Genomic DNA, 12,098 nt, shown 5'->3' with positions numbered 1-12,098 from the left:
CCAGCCTATTAGACAGACTTGGCAATTTCTTTCTTTCTTTTTTTTTTTTTTTTTTGTGGTACGCGGGCCTCTCACTGTTGTGGCCTCTCCTGTTGCGGAGCACAGGCTCCGGACGCGCAGGTTCAGTGGCCATGGCTCATGGGCCCAGCCGCTCCGCGGCATGTAGAATCTTCCCGGACCGGGGCACGAACCCGTGTCCCCTGCATCGGCAGGCGGACTCTCAACCACTTGCGCCACCAGGGAAGCCCAGACTTGGCAATTTCTACAGCTTAAATAGAGTTTAGATCATTATTCAGACCCAACATTTAAAAAATATTGACACAATGAATTTATAAGTACACATTAACAATACCCTCTTTTTATTGAAAACAGTGTGCATTATTTGTAGTGAAAGAAAAATCATGCCTTGATTAATGTAATTTTAATAAACCAAACTCTTATTAAGGCAAATTATACATTTGATTCTTGGTATCTATACTTAATATTCTTTAAAACTAACAAAGATTACATGCATGCATTGAAGGAAGACTATACACTCTTATGTATGTGCTTCTCTCATTGGTTAAGAAATAAACTCTACATTGAAAAATGTATGTATTTGAAGTTTTGACCTAACACAGTGGATTAAGGTTTAGGCAATATTTACTCTGCTGTATTTTGATTCAGAAAGGGCCATATGTGAAGATATGATCCTGACCAACTTTACTATGTTTCTATAATGGTCTTTCAGCAAAAATATTTATATTAAATACAGTGAGATATAAAATAGTTACAAAATAAGCTGCAACTTTATAGCTACCCATTGGTAAAAGTCTGTAGTTAATACATTTGGATAAATAACTCAGGTCAGCAGCAAAGTGGTTAAACATTTGTGATTTGATTTTATCTCAACTTGGAATGTGGTTGGAGTGTCCCACTTCTAACAACTGTTTGCTAAGTTAAGGCTTTAGTGTTTACACAGTGTTGAATGAAGCAGCCTGGTCACCAGATGTGATTGCTTCCCCAGACTGTCGTTTTTTTCTCAGTCAGATCACTGTCCTCATGGTCCCTGTTCCAACCTTCTTCCTCAGGACGTCCACCAGCCTTTCCAACCTAAGTTGGGGGCAGGGGGGCAGGAGGGAAAAAAATGATTATAAAACATGCAATTATTGTCAGGAATATTTTGGCTGAAAAAGGACAGTATTTGCCTGTGACCAAGCATTCTTGGTAGTCATGTTAAGAAACAAAGCATTACTGTAAGTGAGAGACATGGGTGCAGAGTGCCAAGTATTTGAGGTTAAAAAAACAGCAAAAACACAAACTTTAATCCAGATCTTCAGATTATGTCAGCATTAGATGCTACATGAAAAATCTAAGATACTAATTTTAATACATTTACCTACTTGCATTATGGTTATAAATGAAATCATTACTATGCAATGACAAGATGGCATATTAAACATAGAGCAGTTTCAAACTGATTTTCACCAAGAGTACATATTTCAATACATAAATACTATCAGCCTTAGATCTGTTACCTAGCTAAATAAGTAACATATTGGTATACTGTACAACTGTTATGCATTAAATTTCTTCTGTTTAAAGCCAGGTATTAGGTAGCTAAGTTGGAAAAACTTGATATCTCAATGGTATGAATATAACTTAAATGTATAAAAATGATTTGATGCTAATAAAACCAGACTTTCTGTACTACATTTTAAAAGTTTCTATTCCTGAGTAATACAAATAGGCTAGCAATGACTATATATGCTTCTGAGTCAAAGATAAGTGATTTTTCAGTTGATTAAAAACTCACCAATTATACTGAAAATAGAGTCAAAAATTCAGAAGTCATTCTGTAGGTTCTTAGACTACTCTATGGGAGGGAAATCACATTCATTGAATGAGTGACAGTTTTGCTTGACAAAAGTTGATTTTTTTCCCTTATTATTTTCTTTCCCGCAAGCATAAAACCTCAACAAAAAATCTTGCTTGGTGTTACACACACAGAAATCTTCTTTATAAGTGAAAATCACACCCAGCAGTTTTCATATACACAAAGCTTCCTCCTCAAAGACTGGTGAGTGACACAGTCTAGTCTGTTCCAGCTTACCTCATTTATATGGACCCATGCATGAGGGTCCTTTGCAAATAAACACAGCACAGAGCTAGACACTAAAGGAATGAGCGTATTCTTAGCGTCATACAGACTGGTTTAGATGGACTAATTGGATGCATGCAACACTGAAAACAGCTCAAGTTTATTGGATGATTCTGCATATATCAAGACTTCTGTTAATAGAAAACAGGAATATGAAACAAACAATTCAGTGCATAAAAGTATCTTTGCTTTGAGAAATATAGTAATGATCTTAGAGTAAAAATGCAAATCTTGCTTAAATTTATTACTACAAATTTCTCAAACGTAAATTTTACACAAGTAATATACAACCATTAAACCACGTTTAAGCTAGTGATGCAAATAGCTGAACTAGAAGATTTACTGGACAATTCACTGTATTCACAGATAAGTCTGTATTAGTTGGACTTGCCCTAGTGATAAAAACTAGTGCTATTTTATACACTCTGAATATTATGATTCATAGGATTACATAGATCCTTTAAGACAAAGTTTCACTACGTTGAATTGTGGAGGAGGGGGAAGAAAAATGTCACTATGAAATTTTAACTGTACTGTAAAATATGATAATAACTTGAATTAACTGTTAACAAATGACTCCCAGGAGAAACCTTGATATGCCACTAATAGAATTTCTCAGGATGTACTGTAAAAAGTTAGAAAATATTACTTTCAAGATGGTTAAATATATCCCTCCCCCACAATATGATTTGCATTACTATTAAAAAAACTTCCTCGTAATGTAAAAGTAAGCTCTACTCTGCACAGTTATTATCACTATGAATTCTGAATCAACAGAATGCCAAATTACTGAGATGAACCTGTTTTGTGCTTCTTTTGCCTTCTCCTTTACAGATGGACTCATTTTACTTTAGTTTCTTTTTCACACAGTAGGATATCTTTCCATTTAGAACTCTTAATACATCTTGCTAAGGTAAGAGGTTAGGAGGAAATACTTAAATATCACATTTTGCAATGTATTTACTATATTTCAACAATTACTAGAACAACCACATTCTCAGTTTATTCAGGTTGAATGATTTATGAAAATTTGATCTCAGAAATGAGAAAAATGTCAAATTACTTAGTTTTGTAAAAGCTTACTGACTTTGGAAACACAATGAAGCACCTATTCTTTCCTGTAAGGAATGGACTACACCTGCCAAACATGGACTGTGCTGACAGGAAGGTAGGTGTGTCTGTCTGTTGAACCATCTTGCAGGATCTGCCTGCAGGCTATTCTTTACTGTCCAAATCAATAATATTCTTTAAAAAATTACATACTTTAATAAAATAGGGCCCAATTGCTTTACATGTTGCTCAGCAATAGCTTCCCACAAACTTCATGAATAGGAAAAGGGTTAGATCTAAGATTAGAATTTCTCTATTTTAAATGACGAACTGAAGCACAGACAAGGAAACCCTCATACAACGTCCTAAGATAAGACAGTAAGAAATATGGCCTGGTTTCCCTGTTCTTACTGCAAAGCTACTTCCACTAGAGTTTTGGCTACTAGAAAGCTACAGATTTCAGATTATAGGTTAATGTATTATTTGTCTTAATAGCTTCATTAAACTGTTTGCTCAAGTTACTACTTAAGTCAAATTGGGTATTTTTTTAACACCTCTATTACAGTATAATTGCTTTAAAATAGTGTGTTACTTTCTGCTTTAGAACAAAGTGAATGAGCTATACATAAACATATATCCCCATATCTCCTCCCTGTTACATCTCCCTCCCACCCTCCCTTTCCCATCCCTCTAGGTGGTCACAAAGCACCGAACTGATCTCCCTGTGCTATGTGGCTGCTTCCCACTAGCTATCTATTTTACATTTGGTAGTGTATATTTGTCCATGCCACTCGCTCACTTTGTCCCAGCTTACCCTTCCCCCTCCCCGTGTCCTCAAGTCCACTCTCTACATCTGTCTTTATTCCTGTCCTGCCCCTATGTTCTTCAGAACCATTTTTTTCCTTTAGATTCCATATATATGTGTTAGCATACGGTATTTGTTTTTCTCTTTCTAACTTACTTCACTCTGTATGACAGACTCTAGGTCCATCCACCTCACTACAAATAACTCAATTTCATTTCTTTCTATGGCTGAGTAATATTCCATTGTATATATGCGCCACATCTTCTTTATCCATTCATCTGTTGATGGACACTTAGGTTGCTTCCATGTCTTGGCTACTGTAAATAGAGCTGCAATGAACATTGTGGTACATGACTCTTTTTGCATTATGGTTTTCTCAGGGTATATGCCCAGTAATGGGATTGCTGGGTCATATGGTAGTTTTTTTAAAATTTTTTAAGGAACCTCCACACTGTTCTCCATAGTGGCTGTATCAATTTACATTTCCACCAACAGTGCAAGAGGGTTCCCTTTTCTCGACATCCTCTCCAGCATTTATTGTTTGTAGATTTTTTTTTTTTTTTTTGCGTTACACGGGCCTCTCACTGTTGTGGCCTCTCCCATTGCGGAGCACAGGCTCCGGACGCGCAGGCTCAGCGGCCATGGCTCACGGGCCCAGCCGCTCCGCGGCACGTGGGATCTTCCTGGACTGGGGCACGAACCCGTGTCCCCTGCATCGGCAGGCGGACTCTCAACCACTGCGCCACCAGGGAAGCCCTGTAGATTTTTTGATGATGGCCATTCTGACCTGTGTGAGGTGATACCTCATTGTAGTTTTGATTTGCATTTCTTTAATGATTAGTGATGTTGAGCATCCTTTCATGTGTTTGTTGGCAAACTGTATTTCTTCTTTGGAGAAATGTCTGTTTAGGTCTTCTGTCCATTTTTGGATTGGGTTGTTTGTTTTTTGGATATTGAGCTGCATGAGCTGATTGTAAATTTTGGAGATTAATTCTTTGTCAGTTGCTTCATTTGCAAATATTTTCTCCCATTCTGAGGGTTGTCTTTTCGTCTTGTTTATGTTTCCCTTTGCTGTGCAAAAGCTTTTAAGTTTCATTAGGTCCCATTTGTTTATTTTTGTTTTTATTTCCATTTCTCTAGGAGGTGGGTCAAAAAGGATCTTACGGTGATTTATGTCATAGAGTGTTCTGCCTATGTTTTCCTCTAAGAGTTTTATAGTGTCTGGCCTTGCATTTAGGTCTTTAATCCATTTTGAGTTTATTTTTGTGTATGGTGTTAGGGAGTGTTCTAATTTTATTATTTTACATGTAGATGTCCACTTTTCCCAGCACACTTATTGAAGAGGCTGTCTTTTCTCCTCTGTATATTCTTGCCTCTTTTATCAAAGATAAGGTGTCCTTATGTGTGTGGGTTTATCTCTGGGCTTTCTATCCTGTTCCATTGATCTATATTTCTGTTTTTGTGCCAGTGCCATACTGTCTTGATTACTGTAGCTTTGTAGTATAGTCTGAAGTCTGGGAGCCTGATTGCTCCAGCTCCATTTTTCTTTCTCAAGATTGCTTTGGCTCTTCGGGGTCTTTTGTGTTTCCATAGAAATTGTGAAATTTTTTTGTTCTAGTTCTGTGAAAAATGCCATTGGTAGTTTGATAGGGATTGCATTGAATCTGTAGATTGCTTTGGGTACTAGAGTCATTTTCACAATGTTGATTCTTCCAATCCAAGAACATTGTATATCTCTCCATTTGTTTGTGTCATCTTTAATTCCTTTTATCAGGTTATAGTTTTCTGCATACAGGTCTTTTATCTCCTTAGGTAAGTTTATTCCTAGGTATTTTATTCTTTTTGTTGCAGTGGTAAATGGGAGTGTTTCCTTCATTTCTCTTTCAGATTTTTCATCATTAGTGTATAGGAATGCAAGAGACTTTTGTGTGTTAATTTTGTATCCTCCTACTTTACCAAATTCATCAATTAGCTCTAGTAGTTTTCTGGTAGCATCTTTAGGATTCTCCATGAAGAGTATCGTGTCATCTGCAAAGTGACAGTTTTACTTCTTCTTTTCTGATTTGGATTCCTTTTACTTGTTTTTCTTCTCTGATTGCTGTGGTTAAAACTTCCAAATCTATGTTGAATAATAGCAGTGAGAGTGGACCACCCTGTCTTGTTCCTGATCTTAGAGGAAATGGTTTCAGTTTTTCAACATTGAGAATGATGTTGGCTGTGGGTTTGTCATATATGGCCTTTATTATGTTGAGGTAAGTTCCCTGTATGCTTACTTTCTGAAGGGTTTTTGTCATAAATGGGTGTGGAATTTTGTTGAAAGGTTTTTCTGCATCTATTGAGAAGATCATATGGTTTTTCTCCTTCAATTTGTTAAGATGGTTTATCACACTGACTGATTTGCATATACTGAAGAATCCTTGCATTACTGGGATAAACCCCACTTGATCATGGTGTATGATCCTTTTAATGTGCTGCTGGATTCTGTTTGGTAGTATTTTGTTGAGGATTTTTGCATCTAGGTTCATCATTGATATTGGCCTGAAGTTTTCTTTCTTTGTGACATCTTTGTCTGGTTTTGGTATCAGGGTGATGGTGGCCTCGTAGAATGAATTTGGGAGTGTTCCACCCTCTGCTATATTTTGGAAGAGTTTGAGAAGGATAGGTGTTAGCTCTTCTCTAAAAGTTTGATAGAATTCGCCTGTGAAGGTATCTAGTCCTGGGCTTTTGTGTGTTGCAATATTTTTAATCACAGTCTCAATTTCAGTTCTTGTGATTGGTCTGTTTAAATTTTCTATTTCTTCCTGGTTCAGCCTTGGAAGGTTGTGTTTTTCTAAGAATTTGTCCATTTCTTCCAGGTTGTCCATTTTATTGGCATATAGCTGCTTGCGGTAATCTCTCATGATCCTCTGTATTTCTGCAGTGTCAGTTGTTACTTCTCCTTTTTCATTTCTAATTCTATGGATTTGAGTTTTCTCCCTTTTTGTTCTTGTTGAGTCTGCCTAATGGTTTATCAATTTTGTTTATCTTCTCAAAGAACCAGTTTTAGTTTTATTGATCTTTGCTATTGTTTCCTTCATTTCTTTTCATTTATTTCTGATCTGATTTTTATGATTTCCTTCCTTCTGCTAACTTTGGGTTTTTTTGTTCTTCTTTCTCTAATTGCTTTAGGTGTAAAGTTAGGTTGTTTATTTGAGATGTTTCTTGTTTCTTGAGGTAGGATTGTATTGCTATAAACTTTCCTTTTAGAACTGCTTTTGCTGCATCCCATAGGTTTTGGGTTGTCGTGTTGTCATTGTCATTGTTTCTAGGTATTTTTTTTTATTTCTTCTTGGATTTCTTCAGTGATCTCCTGGTTACTTAGTAGTGTATTGTTTAGCCTCCATGTGTTTGTAGTTTTTACAGATTTTTTCCTGTAATTGAGATCTAGTCTCATAGTGTTGTGGTTGGAAAAGATACTTGATACAATTTCAATTTTCTTAAATTTACCAACGCTTGATTTGTGACCCAAGATATGATCTATCCTGGAGAATGTTTCATGAGCACTTGACAAGTGTATTCTGCTGTTTTTGGATAGAATGTCCTATAAATATCAATTAAGTCCATCTTGTTTAATGTATCATTTAAAGTTTGCATTTCTTATTTATTTTCATTTTGGATGATCTGTCCATTGGTGAAAGTGGGGTGTTAAAGTCCCCTACTATGATTGTGCTACTGTCGATTTTTCTTTTATGGCTGTTACCATTTGCCTTACATATTGAGGTGCTCCTATGTTGGGTGCATAAATATTTACAATTGTTATATCTTCTTCTTGGATTGATCCCTTGATCAATATGTGGTGTCCTTCTCTGTCTCTTGTAATAGTCTTTATTTTAAAGTCTATTTTTTCTGATATAAGAATTGCTACTCCAGGTTTCTTTTGATTTCTATTTGCATGGAATATCATTTTCCTTCCCCTCACTTTCAGTCTGTATGTGTCCCTATGTCTGAAGTGGGTCTCTTGTAGACAGCATATATATGGGTCTTGTTTTTGTATCCATTCAGCCAGTCTATGTCTTTTGTTTGGAGCATTTAATCCATTTACATTTAAGGTAGTTATTGATATGTATGTTCCTATTCCCATTTTCATAATTTTTTTCAGTGTATTATTGTAGGTCTTTTCCTTCTCTTGTGTTTCCTGCCTACAGAAGTTCCTTTAGCATTTGTTGTAAAGCTGGTTTGGTGGTGCTGAATTCTCTTAGCTTTTGCTTGTCTGTGAAGGTTTTGATTTCTCTGTCCAATCTGAATGAGATCCTTGCTGGGTAGAAAAATCTTGGTTGTAGGTTTTTCCCTTTCTTCACTTTAAATATGTCCTGCCACTCCCTTCTGGCTTGCAGAGTTTCTTCTGAAAGATCAACTGTTAAGCTTATGGGGATTCCCTTGTATGTTATTTGTTGATCTTCTCTTGTTGCTTTTAACATTTTTTCTTTGCATTTAATGTTTGATAGCTTGATTAATATGTGTCTTGGCATGTTTCTGCTTGGATTTATCCTGTATGGGACTGTCTGCACTTCCTGGACTTAACTATTTCCTTTCCCATATTAGGGAAGTTTTCAACTATAATCTCTTCAAATATTTTCTCAGTTCTTTTCTTTTTCTCTTCTTCTTCTGGGACCCCTATAATTCAAATGTTGGTGCATTTAATGTTGTCTCAGAGGTTTCTCAGACTGTCCTCAATTCTTTTCATTCTTTTTTTCTGTATTCTGCTCTGCAGTAGTTATATCCAATATTTTATCTTCCAGGTCACTTATCTGTTCCTCTGCCTCAGTTATTCTGCTACTGATTCCTTCTAGAGAATATTTAATTTCATTTATTGTGTTGTTCATCATTGTTTATTTGCTCTTTAGTTCTTCTAGGTCCTTGTTAAACATTGCTTGTATTTTCTCCATTCTATTTCCAAGATTTTGGATCATCTTTACTACCATTACTCTGAATTCTTTTTCAGGTAGACTGCCTATTTCCTCTTCATTTGTTTGGTCTGGTGGGTTTTTACCTTGCTCCTTCATCTGCTGTGTGTTTCTCTGTCTTCTGATTTTGCTTAGCTTACTGTGTTTGGGGTCTCCTTTTTGCAGGCTGCAGGTTTGTAGTTCCCTGTGTTTTTGGTGTCTGCCCCCAGTGGCTAAGGTTGGTTCAGTGGGTTGTGTAGGATTCCTGGTGAAGGGGACTGGTGCCTGTGTTCTGGTGGATGAGGCTGGATCTTGTATTTCTGGTGGGCAGGACCAAGTCTGGTGGTGTGTTTTGGGGTGTCTGTGATCTTATTATGATTTTAGGCAGCCTCTCTGCTAATGGGTGGGGTTGTGTTCCTGTCTTGCTAGTTGTTTGGTCTAGGTTGTCCAGCACTGTAACTTGCTGGTAGTTGAGTGGAGGTGGGTCTTAGTGTTGAGATGGAGATCTCTGGGACAGCTTTTGCCGTTTGATATTATGTGGAGCCGGGAGGTCTCTGGTGGACCAATGTCCTCAACTTGGCTCTCCCATATCAGAGGCACAGGCCTGACACCCGGCCGGAGCACCAAGACCCTGTCAGCCACACAGCTTAGAAGAAAGGGGAGAAAAAAAGAAAGAAGGAAAGAAACAAATAAAATAAAAGTTATTAAAATAAAAATATTATTAAAAATTTAAAAAAGTGAAAAGCAATAAAAAAAAGAAAGAAGAGAGCAACTAAACCAAGAAACAAATCCACCAATAATAACAAGTGCCAAAAAACTATACCAAAAAACCCCCACAAAAAATCCGAAAACCTACAGACAGAACCCTAGGACAAACGGTAAAAGCAAAATATATAGACAAAATCACACAAAGTCCACCACGTCAATTTTGGGATGATTCGTTGTCTATTCAGGTATTCCAGAGATGCAGGGTACATCAACTTGACTGTGGAGATTTAATCTGCTGCTCCTGAGGCTGCTGGGAGAAATTTCCCCTTTTCTGTTCACATAGCTCCTGGGGTTCGGCTTTGGATTTGGCCCCGTCTCTGCGTGTAGGTCACCTGAGGGCATCTGTTCTTAGCTCAGACAGGACGGGGTTAGAGGAACAGCTGATTCGGGGGCTCTGGCTCACTGAGGCCGGGGGGAAGGAGGGGTGCAGAATGCGGGGTGAGCCTGTGGCGGCAGAGGCCTGAGTGACGTTGCACCAGCCTGAGGTGCACCGTGCGTTCTCCCAGGGAAGTTGTCCCTGGATCACGGGACCCTGGCAGTGGCGGGCTGCAGTCTCCCGGGAGGGGAGGTGTGGATAGAGACCTGTGCTTGCACACAGGCTTCTTGTTGGCTGCAGCAGCTGCCTTAGTGTCTCATGCCCGTCTCTGGGGTCCACGCTGATAGCTGCGGCTCCTGCCTCTCAAGCTTGTTTAGGCAGTGCTCTGAATCCACTCTCCTCACGCACCCTGAAACAATTGTCTCTTGCCTCTTAGGCAGTTCCAGACTTTTTCCCGGACTCCCTCCCGGCTAGCTGTGGCATAGTAGCCCCCTTCAGGCCGCGTTCACGATGCCAACCCAAATTGGGTAAGTATTTACTGGTGTATTTCATCTGCTAGTTTAGTAACACATTATAAGAAAGTAAATTGATGACACTGTACATAAGTAGGAAATAATAGTTACAGTCTATTATTTTCTATAACATAAATTTTTTTGTAAACTTAAAAAATACATTTGCAGCTACACTTTAGAGAGAAATCCTAATTTTTTCCGTTAACATCACTTTTATACTTTCTTTGTGACTATGTAAGATGTATGTACTACAATGAAATACATAGTTTTCCATCAAGTAGATGAACCATAAGTTATTTACCAATTTTCTGAATTGGTTTACTTTCATTTTTCAATCTTAATGAATATTGTGATATATTTTAAAAGGCAAGTAATATGTAACGAATACTGACTATGTGCCAGGAACTATAAGAAGTAATTTATGCACATATTTAATTTTCATTACAACTCCATGGAGTAGATGTCATCATCAGATGACAAACTAAAGCATATAGAAGGTAATTTGATCAGAACCATACTGCTATTAAGTTTTGGAGTTGGAATACATCACAAGGTGTAATTACCACAACCCTGATCTCTCTGATGTGCTACATTGCTTCCAAAAGTACTGTGACTTTTGAGGTTTATTTTTGATTTTTTTATGGGGTTGGACTACTCTTATTGACTAGATAATATTTTTTGCAAAGTGAGAGAAAGAAGTGAAGACAGTGAAAAAGTGAAAAAGTGAAAAATTCCTTATCCTCAATTGAAAAATCTCTCTAGAGATTCCATTTTTGAGAGCAATTTTTTTATCTGTCAATGGAGAGGAGAATTCTTGTTGGCTGGACAATTTCCTCCATAGAAAAAAACATTCCATTTCTACTATTTAGGCAACGAGATTGCCTGATCAAACATATTTGGCTTCTGAATTTCGTTTTTCTAGGAGAAAGAACCAGGGAAATCCAAGAGACATGGATAAAAATCATCCTTCCAGTAGAGGAGACAGAAAAGCCACGAGAAATGCTGTCCTTTGGATTGGCCATTAGTGTCAAAGATCTTGCCCTCTTTTAATCATGGCAGCAGGGCACGAAAAAGATTTACATATAGTTTATTCTTTTACTATTATGGCTGTTCTTCCTCTGCTGGTCTCTTAGATGTTGTTTTACCTCCTTTTCATAACACTTTTCATACTTTCCTCAAAAGTTGTTATTTGTTCCCTTGATTCCACTTAAATGCTTATGGCTCCCCAATACAGACCATTAACCTAAAACTCTCCTCTGAGTTTCAGACTCAAATATCCAACTGCCTTCAAGATATTTCTTGTTATTCCACAGGATATGATAATGAGCATATCTAAAACAAAGCTTATTTTGCCTTCCATGCATATTTCAGTATTTCTTATTTTGATTAATGTTGCCATTCATTAACTACCCAACCTTTAAGTTGAAAAAATTTAGAAAACCTTGGTCCATTGATTTTTTTTTCTCTCACTGCAGGTTGGACCTGTGAAAACTTTGTGATGAAACCACTAATGTAGACAGCGGGAAGCAATAAAAGGGTTTTAACTCATCTAGTAACATCATTTGCCTTTTAGAAGGATCACACT

The 12,098-nt window shown here is 37.4% G+C and overlaps 1 protein-coding gene across 6 annotated transcripts in view; it reads right to left on the bottom strand.

Moving 5' to 3' along the window:
* Positions 1 to 201: 201 nt before the first annotated feature.
* Positions 202 to 12,098, bottom strand: part of MIPOL1 (mirror-image polydactyly 1) — a 301,233-nt gene continuing 289,336 nt past the window's right edge. For 3 of the 6 annotated variants that reach the window (XM_030854822.3, XM_060294761.2, XM_060294762.2), the window contains exon 13: positions 206 to 1,092. In XM_030854822.3, the coding sequence (XP_030710682.1) occupies positions 1,026 to 1,092 (67 nt within the window). In that variant the 3' untranslated portion in view covers positions 206 to 1,025. Of the gene's footprint in view, positions 1,093 to 12,098 lie in introns of all 6 variants that reach the window. The other 3 variants (XM_060294763.2, XM_060294764.2, XM_030854823.3) reach the window with 3 other exon arrangements.

This window comes from Globicephala melas, chromosome 2 (genome assembly GCF_963455315.2).
Source record: "Globicephala melas chromosome 2, mGloMel1.2, whole genome shotgun sequence".
In the NCBI taxonomy this organism is placed as follows: Eukaryota; Metazoa; Chordata; class Mammalia; order Artiodactyla; family Delphinidae; genus Globicephala; species Globicephala melas.
Note: the sequence above shows the minus strand (reverse complement) of the source record. Positions and strands in the feature narration are given on the sequence as shown.